Raw genomic sequence first — 20847 nt, 5'->3', positions numbered from 1 at the left:
GTGGTACTGTGGTGTTGGAAATGGAAAGCCTAAATAACAGTCTAATCACTCTGGAGCTGTGTGACCTTGGGCAAGTTACCTAACTTCTGTTTCCTTATTAATCCCGGGTCTTAAAACACTTCAGAGAGAATTGTGGGAATGAAATACACACTGCAGTCCCTACCAGCACTAGGTACCCAATAAAAGATAGTCTCATTTTAATATCAAACAGAAAACCCGCACTGCAAAACTGAAACGCTTGCGTCCTACCAATGCACACCAAGTTTTTGGGCGTTTCCTCTTAACCTCAAAGTGCCCGTTTCTTGAACCTAAACGAGAATGAATGAATCAAAAGGAAAATGAGAAGGAAGCTGCGGGGCGTGCATTTATTTCCAGCTCTGCTGCCCGTACAGTCCCCCGGCCACCGCCTGAGGCCCACCGCCTGAGAACTCGAAAAGCCGCCTCTGCTCCACCGAGGGATTCTCCCATCTCCGGGGCGGGGACCTCTCCTTGGAAGAACCCCTCTAACTCCGCCCCTCCAAGAATGCGCCTGAGCGGCGGTGTCCCTTTTCGGGCGCCGTAGGCCGGGTTCCTATTGGCTAGCTTTGTTTGGCGCCAAAGCGCGGAACGGAGGCCGAGGCGAGAGCCTGGCGCTGTAGGACCGGAACGAAAGGAGTGAGGCGCCGAGAGCACAGATACCATTTTGGCGTGAGAGCTGGCGGTTGGCGAGGCCGCGGCAGTGGGAAGCGTCCGCCATGTTCTGCGAAAAAGCCATGGAACTGATCCGCGAGCTGCACCGCGCGCCAGAAGGGCAGCTGCCTGCCTTCAACGTGAGGGGCGGGTAGACTCGGACGGGGTGTGCCGGGCTTGGGCCCTGGGCTCTGGGGCGGGGCGGCTCCCTGGCAGGGTTTCCTTTCGCACCTTGTTCCCTCCGAGCTCTGGAAAACTTGGGAAGTAGCACAACAAAATTCAGGAGGAAAAAGAAGGCATTCATGCTTACGCTACCCAGCGATTTGGTGAATTTCCTCATCTGAGCACATTTTAGCAGTTTTCCTTGGACAGATTTGTTCCGGTCCCTTAAAACATTTACAGGTTGCCTGATAATTTAGCATTTCTTGCTCACTCAGGCATCTAATCGTGGTCAGTAAAAGCTAGGCCTGTGGAACCTGGCTGAGATTCTGGTTCTGTAGTGTGACTTTGGGGCAGTTACTCAAGCTTTCTGTGCTCTCAGTTTTCTCATACGCAAAAATGGGGATGGTGACAACAGTACCCAACGCGTGATGTAGTGGACGCAAAATGAGTGGCACGTGTAAGGGTCTTTGCATATGCCTCACATACAGTAAGGGCCGAGCCAGTGTTAGCTATTAATATAACTTTTCTCCTGCTGCTACTATTACTATTAATATTATGATTATTTGTATTTTTCTATCACTGCTACCCCTGGGAGAGTGCTAAGCACTTCATGTACATTATCTTTTGTCTTTCTAATAACCGTTTGAGGGCCCGGTGCCATGGCTCCTGCCTCTAATCCCAGCACTTTGGGAGGCCGAGGCGGGAGGATCGCTTGATCGTGCGACTGCATTCCAGCCTGAGTGACAGAGGGAGACCGTGTCCCAAACAAAACATAACTTTTTGATGTTTAAACTATTGTTTTCTACTTTTTTCAGCTATATATGCATAGGATTGGGGAGATTTAAGTATATTGCCTAAGGTGACACAGCAAGAAAGCTAGGATTTGAACCCTGGCACTCTTGGCTCCGGAGCCTGCACTCTGAATTCTATATTTCACTTCTGTCATAGAGCAGGCATTATGTGGATGTCAGGACACTTTCTGCTGGAAGAGGGGCACAAAAACAGATGATAGAATTCACCACGATAAGTGATACCAAGGAGGTATAGCAAGGAGCACGAAGGAGAAACACCAGTATGAGCTGGGCTAGAGGAGGTGACGTATGAGCCTTTCCATCCTCAAGGATGAGGTTACTGATCTGAGAAGGAAGTGAGGCATCCCAGCCAAAGGATGCTGCAGCACAAAGTCACGTGGTCACACTGGAGAGGGTGACCAATAGGGCCTGTGGGGAGGCTAGGAAGATGGCTCACAGCCTACATGAGTTTGTTGTTCACTCATAAGGCATGCTGGGAGCTGGTAGAGGATTTTAGACAAGGAAGTGATAGGGTAATTTTTGTGTTTTGAAGATAACTGCGGCAGCAATATGGGGAATGGATTGAAGAGAGGAAAGAATGGGACAGGGAGATGGCTACTGGGTAGCTGATAGAGCAGGTGAGAGGTGTGTGGTCTGAACTGTGTCAGGTCAGTGGCACTGAGATCAGTGTTTGGGTTTTAGAGACATGAAGCAAACATGACTTGTAACTTAGAGCAGGGGCAGATTGGTGTCCATAATGAATGAGAGGGAGGAATTGGGATCTTGGAGGATCCTTAGGAAACTGGGTAAACAACATCAGAGTTCAGGAGATAGAGTGTGTTGGGAAAGGTAATGAGTTTTGTTTTGAACATTAAAGAGCACCTAGCCAGGCAATTAGATTGTCTTACAAATGAAGAAACTGAGCTGACACAAATTATGGGTCAAGTTAAGGAACTCGTCTGAATTTACAGCATATTGGAGGTAGAGCTTCAACTTGAACACAGGTTTTCCAGTTTCCAGTCAATTGTTTTTTCAACTTCAGAACAGTTACCTCATTTAAAAAGTTAGGCAGCAGTCTGCAGCTCAGTAGAGATGCTGGAATGCAGCAGTGTGTAAGTGCTAAAATGTGGCCAGAGAACTAGGAACTTAGAGGTCATCGTACATATCAGGACACAGGCCTAGAGAACAGAGAGACTGCAAACAGGTGCGGCCAAGCTGGATTTTGGACCTGACTCTGACACTTAGTTTAGCTCTCTGTTGTACTCAAATTTTAAGATAAATGTTGGGTTATCACTTTGTGGGGGCTAGGGGCTGGTCTTAGAAGTTGTAGAATCAGGCCGGGCATGGTGGCTCATGCCTGTAATCCCCCCACTTTGGGAGGCCGAGGCAGGCGGATCACAGGGTCCTGAGATTGAGACCATCCTGGCTAACACGGTGAAACCCCGTATCTACTAAAAATACAAAAAGTTAGCCGGGCGTGGTGGGATGTGCCTGTAGTTCCAGCTACTCGGAAGGCTGAGGCAGAAGAATTGCTTGAACCTGGGAGGCGGAGGTTGCAGTGAGCCAAGATCGGGTCACTGCACTCCAGCCTGGGCGACAGAGAGAGACTCCGCCTCAAAAAAAAAAGAAGTTGTAGAATCACTCTCTTGTAGGTCTTAATTCAGTGGAGCACCTTTTGTCTCACTAGTGCCTTCCACTGACAAACCCACCTGATACTCAAGGTGATCCAGCAGCCTGGAACACTCAGCCTGCGGACGCTGGCCTCCGACTCAGTGGCACAGAGGAAGGCTGACAGTGGATCTGACAGGCCCAAGGACCACACAGGCTTTTCTTTTTTTTTCTTTTTTTTATTGTTTTGAGATGGAGTTTCACTCCTGTGGCCCAGGCTAGAGTGCAATGGTGCGATCTTGGCTCACTGCAACCTCCGCCTTCCGGGTTAAGCAATTCTCCTGCCTCAGCCTCCCTAGTAGCTGGGATTACAGGCGCCCGCCACCATGCCCAGATAATTTTATGTATTTTTAGTAGAGATGGGGTTTCACTATGTTGGCCAGGCTGGTCTCAAACTCCTTACCTCAGGTGATCCACCCGTCTCAGCCTCCCAAAGTGCTGGGATTATAGGCGTGAGCCACCGTGCCTGGCTCAACACACAGGCTTTTCTTCTGGAATCACTCATGGTTAAGGGCTGTGTCCAGTAAATAGAAAAGTGATTACACCCTTTCTATGTGCAGAATTGATACTTTTTTTAAAAAGTACATTTTTAAGAAAATTAGGCCAAGCATGGTGGCTCATGCCTATAATCCCAGCCAGCACTTTGGGAGGTCAAGGTGGAAGGAACGCTTGAGCCCAGGAGTTCTAGACTAGCCTGGGCAACACAGTGATACCCCATTTTTACAAAAAATAGAATTAGCCGGGTGTGATGGCACACATCTATCTGTAGTTCCAGCAACTTAGGAGGCTGAGGTGAGAGGATTGCATGGCTCCAGGAAGTTGAAACTGCAGTGAACTGTGGTCACACTATTACACTCCAGCCTGGGTGACAGACTGAATCCCTGTCTCAAAAAGGAAAAGGTAAGAAAATTACCTTGGGCTCAGGTAGAAGTCATGCTTGCATTTTTCATCAGGAATTACATCTTTTGAGCAGAGTTGAGTAGTTGATTTTGGAATTGTGCCATTTGTATATACCACAGCATTTTTGCCAATGCATATATTTTGGCCCTAAAAATAGATTGTGAAAAAGAGATGGGATTGCTTCTGTTTCGATTGTTGGCAGACCTATTGGGCAATATTTAATCATTTAGGGCTGGACACGGTGGCTCCTGCCTGTACTCCCAGCACTTTAGGAGACCATGGCAGGCGGATCACTTGAGGTCAGGAGTTTTGAGAGCAGTGTGGCCAACATGGCAAAACCCTGTCTCTACCAAAAAAAAAAAAAAAATTACAAAAATTAGCCAGGCGTGGTGGCTTACACCTGTAATCCCAGCACTTTGGGAGGCTGAGGTGGGTGGATTGCCTGAGGTCAGGAGTTTGAGACCAGCCTGGTGAACATGGTGAAACGCTGTCTGTACTAAAAATAGAAAAATTAGCTGGACGTGGTGGTGGGCATCTGTAATCCCAGCTACTTGAGAGGCTAAGGCAGGAGAATCATTGCTTGAACCCGGGAGACGGAGGTTGCAGTGAGACAAGATTGCACCATTATACTCCAGCCTGGGTGACAAGAACAAAACTCCGTCTCAAAAAAAAAATTAGCCGGGCATTGGTGGTGCACACCTGTAGTCCCAGCTACTCGGGAGGCTGAGGCAGGAGAATCACTTAAACCTGGGAGGCAGAGGTTGCAGTGAGCTGAGATCGCACTACTGCACTCCAGCCTGGGCCACAGAGTGAGACTTCATCTCAACAACAACAACAACAAAAATCAGAATTCTAATGTTTTATTTTTCCAAGGGAAAATTTGCCCCAAACTGGATACTAGAAAAACTCCTATGGCCGGTTTTTGCAGTTCAAACCAAAAACACTATTCCTTTTTCTTTCTTTTGGTATTAACCTTTGAAGATCACTTTTAAGCCAGGCCCAGTGTCTCATCCCTGTAATCCCAGCACTTTGGGAGGCTGAGGCGGGTGGATCACCTGAGGTCAGGAGTTCAAGACCAGCCTGGCCAATATAGTGAAACCCTGTCTCTACTAAAAATACAAAAAATTAGCCAGGCGTGGTGGTGGGCGCCTGTAATCCCAGCTACTCTGGAGGCTGAGACAGGAGAATCGCTTGAACCCAGGAGGCAGAGGTTGCAGTGAGCCCAGATCGCACCATTGCACTCCAGCCCAGGCGACAGTACGAGACTCCATCTAAAAAAAAGACCATTTTTTAGTAAATTATGAATTATTTACATATTTTTCTTTATACCTCATGCTTCAGTAGGACGATTGATATCTTTGTTCGTCAATTTTATTGATGTATAATTTACATACAACAAAATGTGTATTTTAACAGATTTTTGAATTTTGACTAATATGTATGTCTTTATAACCAGCACCCTGATCAAGATTTCTGTAATTATCAAAATATCTCATATACCCCATAAATATATATACCTACTGTGTACCCACAAAAATAAATTTAAAAAGATTTCTGTAACTTTGCCCCCCTTTTATAGCTACCTCCCACCTATAGCCTTAGGCAACCATGAATTTGCTTTCTCTGACTACAGATGATATTATTCTTTTTGGCAAACTTTTCCTGTGAAGGGCCAGAGGGAATCATTTCATGTAAACTCTGTGTCAGGCATCTCTTGCTCAGTATAACGTATTTCAGATTATCCTCGTCCCTCGTTGTATATGTTGTCAGTAGTTCATTCTTTTTTTTTTTTTTTTTGAGACGAAGTTTCGCTCTCGTTGCCCAGGCTGGAGTGCAATGGCATGATCTTATGATCTTGGCTCATTGCAACCTCTGCCTCCCGGGTTCAAGCGATTCTCCTGCCTCAGCCTCCTGAATAGCTGGGATTACAGCCTGCCACCACGCCTGGCTAATTTTTGTATATTTAGTAGAGACGGGGTTTCACCATGTTGACCAGGCTGGTTTTGAACTTCTGACCTCAGGTGATCCACCCGCCTCAGCCTCCCAGAGGGCTGGGATTACAGGCATGAGCCACCACCCCTGGCCCATTCTTTTTATTATATTAGATTTTTCAGATAAGTGGAAGGTTTATCCATCTATCATTTGATGGACATTTGGGTTGTTTCTACATTTTTACTGTTATGAATAATGCTGCAAAAAACATGTTTTCTGTTTTTTTGAGTATATATATATATACCTAGGAGTAAAATTACTGAGTCATATGGTAATTCTGTGTGTAGCTTTTGAGGAACTGTCAAGTTTTTGCCTACAGGGCTATACCGTTTTACATTCCCACCAGCAATGTACGAGGGTTCCAGTTTCTCCGCATCTCACCAACACTTGTTATAACCATGCTAGTGGGGTGTGAAAGGACTATTGCTTTTTGCTAAAGTATATAAATGAAAGATACAGTTCAGTATTGATAGAATATTGCCACAGAATAGGTGGGGATATCAGTGGATTTCAATATCGGTTTATATGTTCTAGGAGGATGGACTCAGACAAGTTCTGGAGGAGATGAAAGCTTTGTATGAACAAAACCAGTCCGATGTGTAAGTTTCATAAGATCGATATTCTAAAACAATTCAATAATTAAGATGTTGAAATTGGCTGGGCACAGTGGCTCACGCCTGTAATCCCAGCACTTTGGGAGGCTGAGGCGGGCGGATTACAAGGTCAAGAGTTTGAGATCAGCCTGGCCAACACGGTGAAACCTTTTTTTTTTTTTTTTGAGACGGAGTCTCGCTCTGTCGCCCAGGCTGGAGTGCAGTGGCGCAATCTCGGCTCACTGCAAGCTCTGCCTCCCGGGTTCACGCCATTCTCCTGCCTCAGCCTCTCTGAGTAGCTGGGACTACAGGCGCCCGCCACCACGCCTGGCTAATTTTTTTTTTTGTATTTTTAGTAGAGACGGGGTTTCACCGTGGTCTCAATCTCCTGACCTCGTGATCCACCCGCCTCGGCCTCCCAAAGTGCTGAAGCGTGAGCCACCGCGCCCGGCCTGGTGAAACCTTGTCTCTACTAAAAATACAAAAATTAACTGGGTGTGGTAGTGGGCGCCTGTAATCCCAGCTACTCGGGAGGCTGAGGCAGGAGAACTGTTTGAACCCGGGAGGCGGAGGTTGCAGTGAGCTGAGATTGCACCACTTCACTCCAGCCTGGCGTAGGGCAAGACTGTCTCCAAAAAAAAAAAAAGATGTTGAAATCAGATAACCTTGCATTAGTTTTGGGATGTGATTTTTAAAAATTATCTGTAAAATTATCTGCTCTAGCTGTACAAATTAGCAAAAGTCTGAAGGAATTTGTGCTGATCACTGCTTAATAAATATCTGTTGTTTGGCTGATAGGAGTTGAAAGGAATTAGAGTGGACCTAAAATAAATGACATACCCTAAAATAAAAAGTGAAAATAGGCCGGACACGGTGGCTCATGGCTATAAATCCCTGTGCTTTGGGAGGCCAAGGCAAAAGGATCAGCTGAGGCCAGGAGCCTGGACATATAGCAGGACTCTCTCTATTAAAAAAAAATAAAAATTAGCTAGATGTGGTGGTACACACCTGGAGTCTTGGCTACTCAGCAGGGTAAGGTGGGAGGCTTGCTTGAGTGCAGGGGTTTGAGGCTGCAGTGCGCTATGATCATGTTACTGCACCCTAGCCTGGGTGACAGAAGGAGATCTCCATCTTTAAAAATAATAAAGTAAAAACCTAACAAAGTGAAATACATGGTTCCCACTGTTTATATTTTTATCAACAGATGCCTTAGTGCGTTTGTTAAAGGAAGAATAGGAAGTTTATAAATGGATATAAATAGGAGCAGCAGTGATTTCTGATAGTTTGAGTAGAGTTCTCTGAGAACTAGCTATAAAAGGCTTCAGCGTAGTAGGTCCAGAGAGGTGACTAGATTTATTGACTCTTTAGAACTGAGCATGGTAGCTAGCACAGTGGAGAATTTGGGCTGTATGACAAACTTCATATGTTCCTGTGTGACACCAAAGGTTGTCAAGTACTGGATCAAAGTTGAAGTATTCAAGGTCTCAACTTAGAAGTCTGTCTGTGACATGAGGTTTCCTCTTTGGGCTTGTTCGCTACAGTGTTTTTATCAGTGACTTGAATATAGAAATCAGTGTTATGGCTGGTAAGATTTGTGGGGCACATAAAATGATAGGAGCACTTCCAACTCCTGTGTATAAGGAGAGATACAGAAAAATCTTTACAGATGGACTTAGGAAGTGAACCTCAACAGATTTGCAGTAAATATAAGGCAAATTTAAAGTCCTGGACTCAAGTCCCTAAGCCATTCATTGATTTACTCAACAAATATGTACTAAACAAATATGTATCAGTAAGTGGCTGTGCTATTTCAGTGGTAAACAACAGTCAAGATGGCTGTCCCGGGCGGGGCACAGTGTGGCTCATGCCTGTAATCCCAGCACTTTGGGAGGCCGAGGCGGGTGGATCACCTGAGGTCAGGAGCTCGAGACCAGCCTGACCAACATGATGAAACCCTGTATCTACGAAAAATACAAAATTAGCCGTGCGTGGTGGCGCATGCCTGTAATCCCAGCTACTCGGGAGGCTGAGGCAGGAGAATCGCTTGAACCCGGGAGGTGGAGGTTGTGGTGAGTCGAGATCGCGTCATTGCACTCCAGCTTAGGCAACAATAGCGAAACTCTATCTCGAAAAAAAAAAAAAAAATTGCCCATCCCTGGCGCTCACTGTCTAGTGCAGAAGACAGATATGAAATATAGATATGCCAAATTGGGATTCATGCTATGAAGGAAATCAGAAGAGTGCAAGGAGAAAGAAAAATGAATAGAAGGTCTAGCTTAAATTGAGGAATCAGGGAACTTCTCTCCAAGGAAGAGACATTTCAGCCGAGGCCTGCGGGAGAGGCAAGTCTTAGGGAGGCAGTGACTGTGGGCATAGAACATTCTAGGTGGAGGGAACAGCATATGCAAAAGCCCCTGAATCATGGAAGAGAATGGGGCACTCAAGAAACTGACACTTAAAGAAGACCTATGTGGCTGGAGTTTGGCAAGTGGCAAAGGGTGACACCAGATGAAGTGTAAGTGTGGACAGGTGGTGGCGTGTTTGTGTCTTAAAAGATAATCCTGGTTGCTGTGTGGAGGGGCTGAGAGGTGGGGGAAGCTGGTCACCAGGTTACTAGAGAGGTGACCCAGACTTGGTAGAAAGTGAGAAGGTTATAGATGTTTTGGAGGAGACCCTATAGGCCTTGGTTCAGTAAGGGAATGATTTTCTTGTATTCTCTGTGTTTATGCCATTCGCAAATTCATGATCCAAAATTCTTTCTTCCACCCTCCTAGTTTCATCAGACTTTCATAGGGTGGCAGAAGTATATAGAACAGCCCTGGAAGACATGACAGGATGGGATATGTATTTTGCCTGTATTATCAGGGCCTAGCACAGTGCCTGGCATAGAGGCAGCCAGGCACTACATGAATGAATTCTTTTTATATTCATATGGTTGCTTAAAAACTCCAAAGTAGATTCTTATTCATTCAAAAGTTACATGTACTTTTTATAGGGTAAAACCAAAATTTTCAGTGTGAAAAATACTGAAGTATAGTATGTACACGTATTTGGAGATCAACAGATATTTGTAAGATGAGTGAAAGACCATTTTGACTCCATTTTACCTCGCTTTATTATAATGAGGATTTGGAAGCTCCACTGGAAGGGAGGTACTATATAGAATAACGACATGACGTAAGACCATAACCTCGGCTGGGCGCGGTGGCTCAAGCCTGTAATCCCAGCACTTTGGGAGGTCGAGGCGGGCGGATCACGAGGTCAGGAGATCGAGACAGCATCCTGGCTAACACGGTGAAACCCCGTCTCTACTAAAAATACAAAAAAATTAGCCGGGCGTGTTGGCGGGCGCCTGTAGTCCCAGCTACTCGGGAGGCTGAGGCAGGGGAATGGCGTGAACCTGGGAGGCGGAGCTTGCAGTGAGCTGAGATCGCGCCACTGCACTCTAGCCTGGGGGACAGAGCAAGACTCCGTCTCAAAAAAAAAAAAAAAAAAAAAAGACCATAACCTCATGTCCATCATGTTAGGTTTATCTCTTATCTCAGCGTGATAATGGAATCCTGAAAAGTGAATAAACACAGTGTCTTTTAGAAAGAGTAGAGATTAATCAGTGTGCAAAAATGCAAAGTACCAAATGCCTAAACAAAACGTATCTGGTAGCATGATCTTAGGCAAGTTGTTTAGGTTTTGGCTTTTTAGCATATTAATAAAAGCCCTGATGTACAAATAGTTATTATTTGCTTAGGTTAACTGCTAATCACAAATGGATTAAAAACAAGCATGTAACTCAGTTGTTATTTGGCTTTGAAAATTTCACTTATCCTGAAAAGTACATATTTTTTTTCTTTTTAAATGCTCCTATCAGGAATGAAGCAAAGTCAGGTGGACGAAGTGATTTGATACCAACTATCAAATTTCGACACTGTTCTCTGTTAAGAAATCGACGCTGCACTGTAGCATACCTGTAAGCTTCTCAGTTTTTGCTTGGGGTGGCAGGACTTTCTGTGTGGCTTCCCAGTTGACCATCTCAAATGGGTAACATGAAATCTTAGATCTCTCTCTCTCTTTGTAAGCATTCTAAATTTTTCCTCTGTTTTTTCATTTTTCAAATTTTTTATTATGAAAAATCACAACACTTTTAAAAGTAGGGAGAATAATACTATAATGAACCCCAGTGGAGCTGTCATATGGTTTTAACAATTTTTATTATTTTGCCATATTTTCTTCATCGTGTTTTGCTTGTTGGTGCCACACTATTTAAGTGCATCATGGTCTTTCACTACTGAATACGGTAGTGTTCTTACTATTTTTCTTCTTTGTCTTAGAAATAAGGACCTTTGGCCAGGCACAGTGGCTCATGCCTATAATCCCAGCACTTTTGGAGGCCGAGGCGGGTGGATCACCTGAGATCAGGAGTTTGAGACAAGCCTGGCCAACATGGTGAAACCCCGTCTCTACTAAAAATACAAAAATTAGCTGGGAGTGGTAGCAGGTGCCTAATCCCAGCTACTTGGGAGGCTGAGGCAGGAGAATCGCTTGAATCTGGGAGCCAGAGGTTGTAGTGAGCGGAGATCGTGCCATTGCACTCCAGGCTGGGTGACAAGAGTAAAACTCTGTCTCAAAAAAAAAAAAGAGGCGGGGAGGAGAAAGAAATAAGGACCTTAGGGACCTTTTTCCCAGTACTACTGTGCTGCTGTCACACGTGGAGGAGTGGACAGTGCCTTCAGGCCGACTCTCAGACTGTTCATGTTCCTCTTGTTGTCCCTAAGATGTCTGTTTAGAGCTGGTGTGTTTGCATCAGGGGCCAAATGAAGTCCACACATGATCCCCCGTGTATTCTTATGCCACCCAATACCTTGATGTCCTAGGTATGACCGCTTGCTTCGGATCAGAGCACTCAGATGGGAATATGGTAGCGTCTTGCCAAATGCATTACGATTTCACATGGCTGCTGAAGAAGTGAGTTAGCATTGTTCAAGTTTATAAATTTTGAAAATGCTAAAGTTCTGGCATTGTTCTATAATAGTGTTTATTGGTATTCCTCTTTTTGTGTTTAATGTCTGTTTTTCCCCAATTTTTGGCTGGTATTTAGTATATAATGTGAGGGGAACTATGTGGTGAGGAGTAATTCTAAATGATACGTGGAAAATTCTATTATTACTTAACAAAATAGAGTCCCATGATGTTACTTACTAGTGATCCATCAGTGGGATTAAGAAACTGGCATTATTATTTGGGGATATTCCATAAAATGTTTATATGTGTATATATACTTTCCTAATCAAAATTCATATTTGCCTAGTCACTGAGGCAAAGAACTAGCCCATTATTTAAGGACATAGGATTGGAATCAGGTGGGCTTAGGTTCAAATCCTGGCTCTCTGCCGTCTAATCTTGAGCAAGTCACTTGACCTGTTTCTGTGCCTAAATTTCCTCGTTACAGGATGAAGATCATATTACCTATTACAGGTTGCAATGACTTCTGACACTAACTACCTGCAGTTATTGTCAACTAAGGAAGCTCACACAAGCTTTGATGTCCAGAGTGTTTATTGGGGCTTCATTACGTAGATATGATTGATTAAATTACTGGCCCTGTGATTGAGCTCAATCTTCATCCCTCTACCCCTCCCTGGAGGTCAGACTGACATCAGGAGGGCCAAAGGCCCAATACTTCAGTCACATGGTTGGTCTTTCTGGGATAGCCAGTCCCAACTCTGAGTCATCTTGATAGCACAGACTATCTAGGGGTTCACCACGAGTCACCTGGGTAACACATACTCTCAGGGCACATCATAAATAACAAGACACTCCTATTACTTGAGAAAGTCCAAGAATTTAGAAGCTACCTCCCAGGAATGAGGGAGAGAGACCCACCAAATTCTTTATTCTACAACAGTGTTATTACAAGGCCTATCACAGGGTTACTTCAGGTGGTCCATGTGGAGCACAGCATAGGATGGCACTCAATAAATGTTAACAGGGCCGGGCGCGGTGGCTCACGCTTGTAATCCCAGCACTTTGGGAGGCCGAGGCGGGCGGATCACGAGGTCAGGAGATCGAGACCACGGTGAAACCCCGTCTCTACTAAAAATACAAAAAAATTAGCCGGGCGTGGTGGCGGGCGCCTGTAGTCCCAGCTACTCGGAGTGGCTGAGGCAGGAGAATGGCGTGAACCTGGGAGGCGGAGCTTGCAGTGAGCCGAGATCGCGCCACTGCACTCCAGCCTGGGTGACAGAGCGAGACTCCGTCTCAAAAAAAAAAAAAAAAAAAAATTAGCCGGGCGTGGTGGTGGGCGCCTGTAGTCCCAGCTACTCGGAGAGGCTGAGGCAGGAGAATGGCGTGAACCCGGGAGGCAGAGCTTGCAGTGAGCCGAGATTGCGCCACTGCACTCCAGCCTGGGTGACAGAGCAAGACTCTGTCTCAAAAAAAAAAAAAAAATAGAAAAATAAATGTTAACAGTTACTACATTACAGTTCCATAGCACAGAGCTTAAGAAAGCAAATATTTAGTGCAGCAAACCACCGTGGCACATGTATACCTATGTAACAAACCTGCATGTTCAGCACATGTATCCCAGAACTTAAAGTAAAAAAAAAATTCAATGTGTTTGCCATTAGATTCTGCACATTTAGATTCTGCACATTTTTGAAAGTGATCTATTTGTTGTCATAGCTTCATTTTCATTCTGTTCATTTTCTGCATAAATAAATGAGTAATCTCTACCTCAGATTTACCAGTAACTACGAAATTGGTAACATGTTAGTACCTCACTTCATGCTCTTTGTGTTCAAATCTACTTATATTAATTGAACTTTGGGGTACTTCCTGTGTATTATGGTGAGATGAACAGAACACTATGTTGTTTCTCTAACGACAGTAGCTTTAATTATTTTTCTCATACAATATTTTAGATTAATTTTTTTGTGTATTTTTTTGAGATGGAATCTCGTTCTGTTGCCCAGGCTGGAGTGCAGTGGTGCATTCTCTGCTCACTGCAACTTCCGCCTCCTGGCTTCAAGCAATTCTCCTGCCTCAGCCTGCCAAGTAGCTGTGATTACAGGTGCGTGCCACTATGCCTGGCTAATTTTTGTATTTTAGTAGAGACGGGGTTTCACTATGTTGGCCAGGCTGGTCTCAAACTCCTGACATTGTGATCTGCCCCTCTCGGACTCCCAAATTGCTGGAATTACAGGTGTGAGCCACAGTGCCTGGCGATTAATATGTTTCTTACAATTTTATAAATGATTACAAGCTACATTTATTCAAGCACATCAATTAGATTTCATATTGGGCATTGTTTCTGTAAGGGTAGCACTTTTCTGTGATTACTGAGTTCCCAAAGTCAGTTTCTATTTTAATGAAATATAACAATGTTAACAGCAAATAATTTTTTTTTTTGAGATGGAGTCTCGCTCTGTTGCCCCGGCTGGAGTGCAGTGGCGCGATCTTGGCTCACTGAAACCTCTGCCTCCCGGGTTCAAGCGATTCTCCTGCCTCAGCCTCCCGAGTAGCTGGGATTACAGGTGCCCACCACTACACCCAGCTAATTTTTGTATTTTTAGTAGAGACACGGTTTCACTGTATTGGCCAGGCTGGTCTTGAACTCCTGACCTCGTGATCCGCCCACCTCTGCCTCCCAAAGTGCTGGGATTACAAGTATGAGCCACGGTGCCCGGCCTTATATAAAATAATATTAATGGGTCTAGAGATTAAGTTGTTTCAGAATAGTGAAACTTGAGATAGTTTCTTGGAAGAGTTTGTGAATTACTACAAAACTGGCAAATGACTTCCTTCTACCCCAGTGACTTCATCTATAAAAAGGAATATACCAGCCTGGCCAACATGGTGAAACCCTGTTTCTACTAAAAATACAAAAATTAGCTGGGTGTGGTGGTGTGCACCTGTAATCCCAGCTACTCAGGGGGGCTGAGGCAGGACAATTGCTTGAGCCTGGGAGGTGGAGGTTGCGACGAGCTGAGATCGCACCACTGCACTCCGGTCTGGGAGAGAGAGTGAGACTCTGTCTCAAAAGAAAAAAGAAAAAAGGAAAAAGAATAAAAGGAATATACATGGTCTCATTCTGTTAGTAGTGATGTTTTGGAAACACTGAAGGATGAGAAGAGATTAATACAGATATACTCTGTAGTAGACCACAGACATCTCTGCTTGAGCAATTGCATGGTGGCAACTGCATCAACCATTTTGGACCAGTAACAAAGAATATTTCCAGGTATTCCTGACAGCTTACAGGAGCCTAGGAGGTCTGAATGTCATCATAGGTGTCTGTATTACCCAAGGTTAGTGCTTCAGTGGGTGACCAAAGCACATGGGCTTGAGTCTGCCACCTAAATTCAGATCCCTGCCTTGTTAACTCTGAGCCCTTTGGTAAATTATCTAATCTCTCAAAGCTTCAGTCCTTCATGAATAAAAAGAAAATAATAATAGTAGTTACATTATGGGGCAATGACAAAGAGTAAATAAAATAACGCATATTAAAATTTTAGCAAATCCCTGGTATATAGTAAGCACTTTATTAGTGGGAATGATGATCTCAATATTGTTGACTCAGCGTAGCAATAAAAGTAAAAGTAAAAGCAGAGCTAAAATAAGGTTACTAACGTGAAACATGATCATGTGTTAATGTTTAGAGAAAACATCATTGAAAGAATAGGAAAGCACACTGATGATAAGTAAAAATCTTACTATCTGATTTCAGAATAGTAACATCTTTTGTTTTCAAAATAGTAACATCTTTTATGTTTTTAAAATGGTAACATCTTTGTTTTTTGATTTCCTAAGTTTCTGTTTAGAATCTTTAAGCCACTAACATGAGAGATAGTGAAAATAGGTATTTTTTTCTTTCCTATTAATATTTTTCCATAAGGAAAACTAAAATAAAAATTTGTGACTATATCAGTATGTTCTTTTATGGAAGTAACGTGCTTATTCTACATTGCCCTTTTGTCTGTGAATGAGACTGAATGAGGGTAACACCCTCATTGTCAAAACAGCTTTTGATTTTTCTTCCACTTCATCTTCTCTTTGGGGTCTGTTATACTCTACTGTTCTCAATGGAGACAAAGCAGAAAAGACCACAATGGAAACACCCATGTTTGACTCATTTGGCAAGATCTCTCTCAGATAACTTTTCTTCATACTTATCAATACAAAATATCATTTTTTATCCTTTATATTATAAAAGACAATGCGGTTTTTACCACCTTGGCATACATATCTTTTAAATCTTTTAAAATCACTGAATTTAACCATTATGTGAAATCTAACATAAAAACAGACACATGCAAACACATCTGGAAAGGTGCGGAAGGCGAAGATGTACAGCCCAATGATGTGTCACTGAGGAATTCCCGTGTATCCATCACCCTGTTCAAGAAAGAACATTGCTCCGGAACCTTTGTGTCCCTCCTCCCATTGATCACTCCCCTCCTTACTTTTGTGCAGACTAATCACTTCCTTATTTTTAAAAATCTTACTGCTCTGGATGCAGTGGCTCACACCTGGAATCCCAGCACTTTGAGAGGCCAAGGTGGATGGATTGCCTGAGCTCACGAGTTTGAGACCAGCCTGAGCAACAGGGTGAAACCCTATCTCTACCAAAAAAAGAAAAAAAAAAAACAAAAACTTAGCCAAGTGTGGTGGCATGCGCCTGTGGTCCCAGGCTGAGGTGGGAGGATCACTTGAGCTTGGGAGGTAGAGGTTGTAGTAAGCCGAGATTGTGCCACTGCACTCCAGCCTGGGTGACAGAGTGAGACCCTGTCTTAAAACAGCAACAAAAATCTTGCCATTTACCACCTAAGCATGCATTTCTAAACACCATAATTTAGTGTTGCCCATTTTTTGAACTTTATATAGATTCACGCGGTATCCTTTAATGATTGATGACTTTCACTAAATGTAATTTTTTTTGTTTGTTTGTTTTTGAGACAGAGTCTCGCTCTGTCGCCCAGGCTGGAGTGCAGTGGCGCAATCTCGGCTCACTGCAAGCTCCGCCTCCTGGGTTCACACCATTCTCCTGCCTCAGCCTCTCCGAGTAGCTGGGACTACAGGCGCCCGCCATCATGCCCGGCTAATTTTTTTGTATTTTTAGTAGAGACAAGGTTTCACCGTGGTCTCGATCTCCTGACCTCGTGATCCACCCGCCTCGGCCTCCCAAAGTGCTGGGATTACAAGCGTGAGCCACAGTGCTCGACTTAAGACGGAGTTTTTTGCTCTTGTTGCCCAGGCTGGAGTGGAATGGTGTGATCTTGGCTCACCGCAACCCCCGCCTCCCAGGTTCAAGCGATTCTCTTGCCTCAGCCTCCCAAGTAGCTGGGATTACAGGCATGCACCACCACGCCTGGCTAATTTTTTGTATTTTTAGCAGAGATAGGTTTCTCCATGTTGGTCAGGCTGGTCTTGAACTCCCGACCTCAGGTGGTCCACCTGCCCCGGCCTCCCAAAGTGCTGGGATTATAGGTGTGAGCCACCGCACCTGGCCGAGCTCATTCCTTTTTATTGCTGAATAGTATTTCCTTTTTTTTTTTTGAGACACAGTTTGACTCTGTCGCCCAGGCTGGAGTGCAGTGGCACAATCTCGGCTCACTGCAACCTCCTCCTCCCCGGTTCAAGCGATCCTCCTGCTTCAGCCTCTGGAGTAACTGGGACTACAGGTGTGTGCCACCATGCCTGGCTAATTTTTGTATTACCAGGTGAAACCTTGCCTCCAAGATTGCCTTGGCCTCCAAACTGGGTTACAGGCTGAGCCTACCTCACCGACCAGAAGTTGAGACGGCATCTCGCTCTGTCGCCCAGGCTGGAGTGCAGTGGCGCAATCTTGACTCACTGCAAGCTCCACCTCCCGGGTTCACGCCATTCTCCTACCTCAGCCTCCCAGGATATTTTTCTTTTCTTTTTTCTTTTTTTGAGACGGAGTCTCACTCTGTCGCCCAGGCTGGAGTGCAGTGGCGCGATGTCGGCTCACTGCAAGTTCTGCCTCCCGGGTTCATGCTGTTCTCCTGCCTCAGCCTCCCTAGTAGCTGGGACTACAGGCACCCGCCACTACGCCTGGCTAATTTTTTTGTATTTTTAGTAGAGACGGGGTTTCACCATGTTAGCCAGGATGGTCTCAATCTCCTGACCTCATGATCCACCCGCCTCGGCCTCTCAAAGTGCTGGGATTACAGGCATGAGCCACCGCGCCTGGCCTTTTTTCTATGTAATCTTTTAGGAGCTATATTTTACCTTTTACAAAGAGATCTGCAGTACTGGGATTAAGTTTTGTGTATGCTATAGGAGGCATGCTTCATTTTGAATATAGATATTGAGATGACCCAGCACCATGTATTGAACAGATCTGCCTCTCCCATCACTGGGTGCGTGGTGCCACCTTTGTCATACATTGAGTGTCAGTATTCCTGTGGATTTTGAATGGGAGGACTTTTTCTTCTGTTATGCTAGTCTATCCTTACACCAATTCCACCGTTGTAGTTACTGTAATTATATAGTGTAGGTGGAGCAAGTTCCCATCTTGTTCTTTTTTGAGAGCATTTCAACTATTAGCCCTTTGCACTTCCATGTAAATTTTAGACTCAGTTTGTCAGGTTCCATTTTAAAGAAAGTTAAGATTTTGATTGAGATTGAATTGAATCTATAGATTGTTGACGTTATTACAATATTGAATCATGCAATCTGTGAATGTGGTATTAGGTCTTTCATTTTTTCAACTTTTTTTTTAAATAGCAGATTTACTGAGATATGGTTCATACACTGAAGTTTACCATCTTAAATTGTACAATGCAGTGGTTTTTAGTATATTCAGAGTTGTTATGCATCCAATACCACCATCTTATTTGAGAATATTTTCATCACCCTACAAAGAAGCCCTGTCCCCTTTATAGTTACTCTGTATTTTCTTCCCTCCTCCCAGCTCCTGGAAATCCCGAATCTACTTTCTGTCTCTATAGATTTACCTATTACTGGTTTTTCATATGAGTAGAATCATGCAATATGTGGCCTTTTGTGTTTCATGTGGTAATGGCAATACGTTTCAGAACTTCATTGTTACTTATGGTTGAATAATGTTCCATCATATGGGCACATATCCATCAGTTGGTGGACATTTGGGTTTTCTTAACAATGTTTTATAGTTTTCAGAAATAGCATCAATGCAGAGTTTGAAGATATAATTCTGAAATGGCGTCTTTTTCATGGTTCTGTTTCTGGTCAGAGATTCCTAAGGTTTATTATTAAGTATGCTGAAATGTAAGCTCTCTGAGAACAGAGATTTTTGTTCACTTTATTGAATGATTCATCGTAAGTACCCAGACCAATGCCTATATCATAGGAGGCAATTAATAATATTTTAGCATAAACAAATGAATGGTCACAATAGTGATTTGTGTTGGGATGTGTACTGTTTTCGAATGGATGAGTATTCAATGTGTGCAAGTTTTCCTAGAATTTTGTCAAATGATCATCTCTATGTTTGCAGATGGAGTGGTTTAATAATTATAAAAGATCTCTTGCTACTTATATGAGGTCACTGGGAGGAGATGAAGGTTTGGACATTACACAGGATATGAAACCACCAAAAAGCCTATATATTGAAGTATGTATATCTTTTTAAAATGCATTTTTCTTTAATGTGTAAATTGTACTACCTTTTAAGAAGAGAGGAGTATATGAATACGTGTTAGCTTCTATTAAAATAGAAAAGAAGCATAGACCAAATCAAACAAGCTACCTATAGGGGGATGACAGAACACGATGGAACAGCTATAATTTTCTGAATATACCTGTTTTAATAGTTTTGAGTATGGAACCCTATGTTTTAGCTATTACTAAAACAAAGTTAAATCAAAATGGAAAATCAGTCCCTAAATTTTTTTTTTTTTTTTTTTTGGAGACAGAGTTTCCTCTGTTGCCCAGGCTGGAGTTCAGTGGCGCAATCTCGGCTCACTGCAAGCTCCGCCTCCCGGGTTCACGCCATTCTCCTGCCTCAGCCTCTCCGAGTAGCTGGGACTACAGGCGCCTGCCACCACGCCCGGCTAATTTTTTGTATTTTTAGTAGAGACGGGGTTTCACCGTGGTCTCGATCTCCTGACCTCGTGATCCGCCCGCCTCGGCCTCCCAAAGTGCTGGGATTACAAGCGTGAGCCCCCGCGCCCGGCCAGTCCCTAAATTTTGAAAGTAAAATGAAACAAATGTCAAAACAAAGAAAATGAAACAAATGTCAAAACAAAGTTAAATCAAAATGGAAAATCAATCCTAAATTTTGAAAGTAAAATGAAACAAATGTCTTTCAAGTTGGTGGATTAGTCAAAACAGGAGGTATTTTTGTTTCATTTTATTTATTTTTTCTATTTTTTAAATAGTAAAATACATACAATATAAAATCTGCCATCTTGGCTATTTTAAATGTACATTAAGTGGTATTAAATATTGTTTAACATTCCATATTGTTTTGCAACTTTCATATTGTTTTGCAACCGTCACCACCATCCATATCCAGATTTTTTTCGTCTTATAAAACTGAAACTCTATACCCATTAAACAATAACTTCTCAATACCCCTGCCTCCGATCCCCCAGCAACCACCATTCTACTGTCTGTCTCTATGATTTTGACTACTGTAACTACCTCGTGAGTGGAATCATACAGTATTTGTCTTTTTGTTTTCTTTTGTTCTCATTAGAGAATAATTTCTGAGAAGCTACAAATGACAAGTATTTGTCTTTTTGTGACTGGCTTATTTCACTTAGCAGTATCTTCAGGGTTCATTTCTGTGGTTTCTGTGGTATCTGTGGTAGAACTTGTGTCAGAATTTCCGGCCGGGCTCACGCCTGTAATCCCAGCACTTTGGGAGGCCGAGGAGGGAGGATAACCTGAGGTTGGGAGTTCGAGACCAGCCTGACCAACATGGAGAAACCCCGTCTCTACTAATGATACAAAATTAGCCGGGCATGGTGGCACATGCCTGTAATCCCAGCTACTCGGGAGGCTGAGGCGGGAGAATCGCTAGAACCCGGGAGAAGGAGGTTGCAGTGAGCTGAGATCATGCCATTTCACAA

The 20847-nt window shown here is 43.7% G+C and overlaps 1 protein-coding gene across 5 annotated transcripts in view; it reads left to right on the top strand.

Moving 5' to 3' along the window:
* Positions 1-586: 586 nt before the first annotated feature.
* GINS1 (GINS complex subunit 1) overlaps positions 587-20847 on the top strand; it is a 44014-nt gene continuing 23753 nt past the window's right edge. For 2 of the 5 annotated variants that reach the window (XM_058433110.1, XM_058433111.1), the window contains exons 1-5: positions 614-809; positions 6717-6781; positions 10641-10739; positions 11644-11734; positions 19269-19385. In XM_058433110.1, the coding sequence (XP_058289093.1) occupies positions 735-809; positions 6717-6781; positions 10641-10739; positions 11644-11734; positions 19269-19385 (447 nt within the window). In that variant the 5' untranslated portion in view covers positions 614-734. Of the gene's footprint in view, positions 810-6716; positions 6782-10640; positions 10740-11643; positions 11735-19268; positions 19386-20847 lie in introns of all 5 variants that reach the window. The other 3 variants (XM_032142253.1, XM_058433114.1, XM_058433112.1) reach the window with 3 other exon arrangements.

This window comes from Hylobates moloch, unplaced genomic scaffold, assembly GCF_009828535.3.
Source record: "Hylobates moloch isolate HMO894 unplaced genomic scaffold, HMol_V3 SCAFFOLD_21, whole genome shotgun sequence".
In the NCBI taxonomy this organism is placed as follows: Eukaryota; Metazoa; Chordata; class Mammalia; order Primates; family Hylobatidae; genus Hylobates; species Hylobates moloch.
The sequence above is the reverse complement of the archived record's forward strand: the minus strand, read 5'-3'. Positions and strand labels throughout refer to the sequence as shown.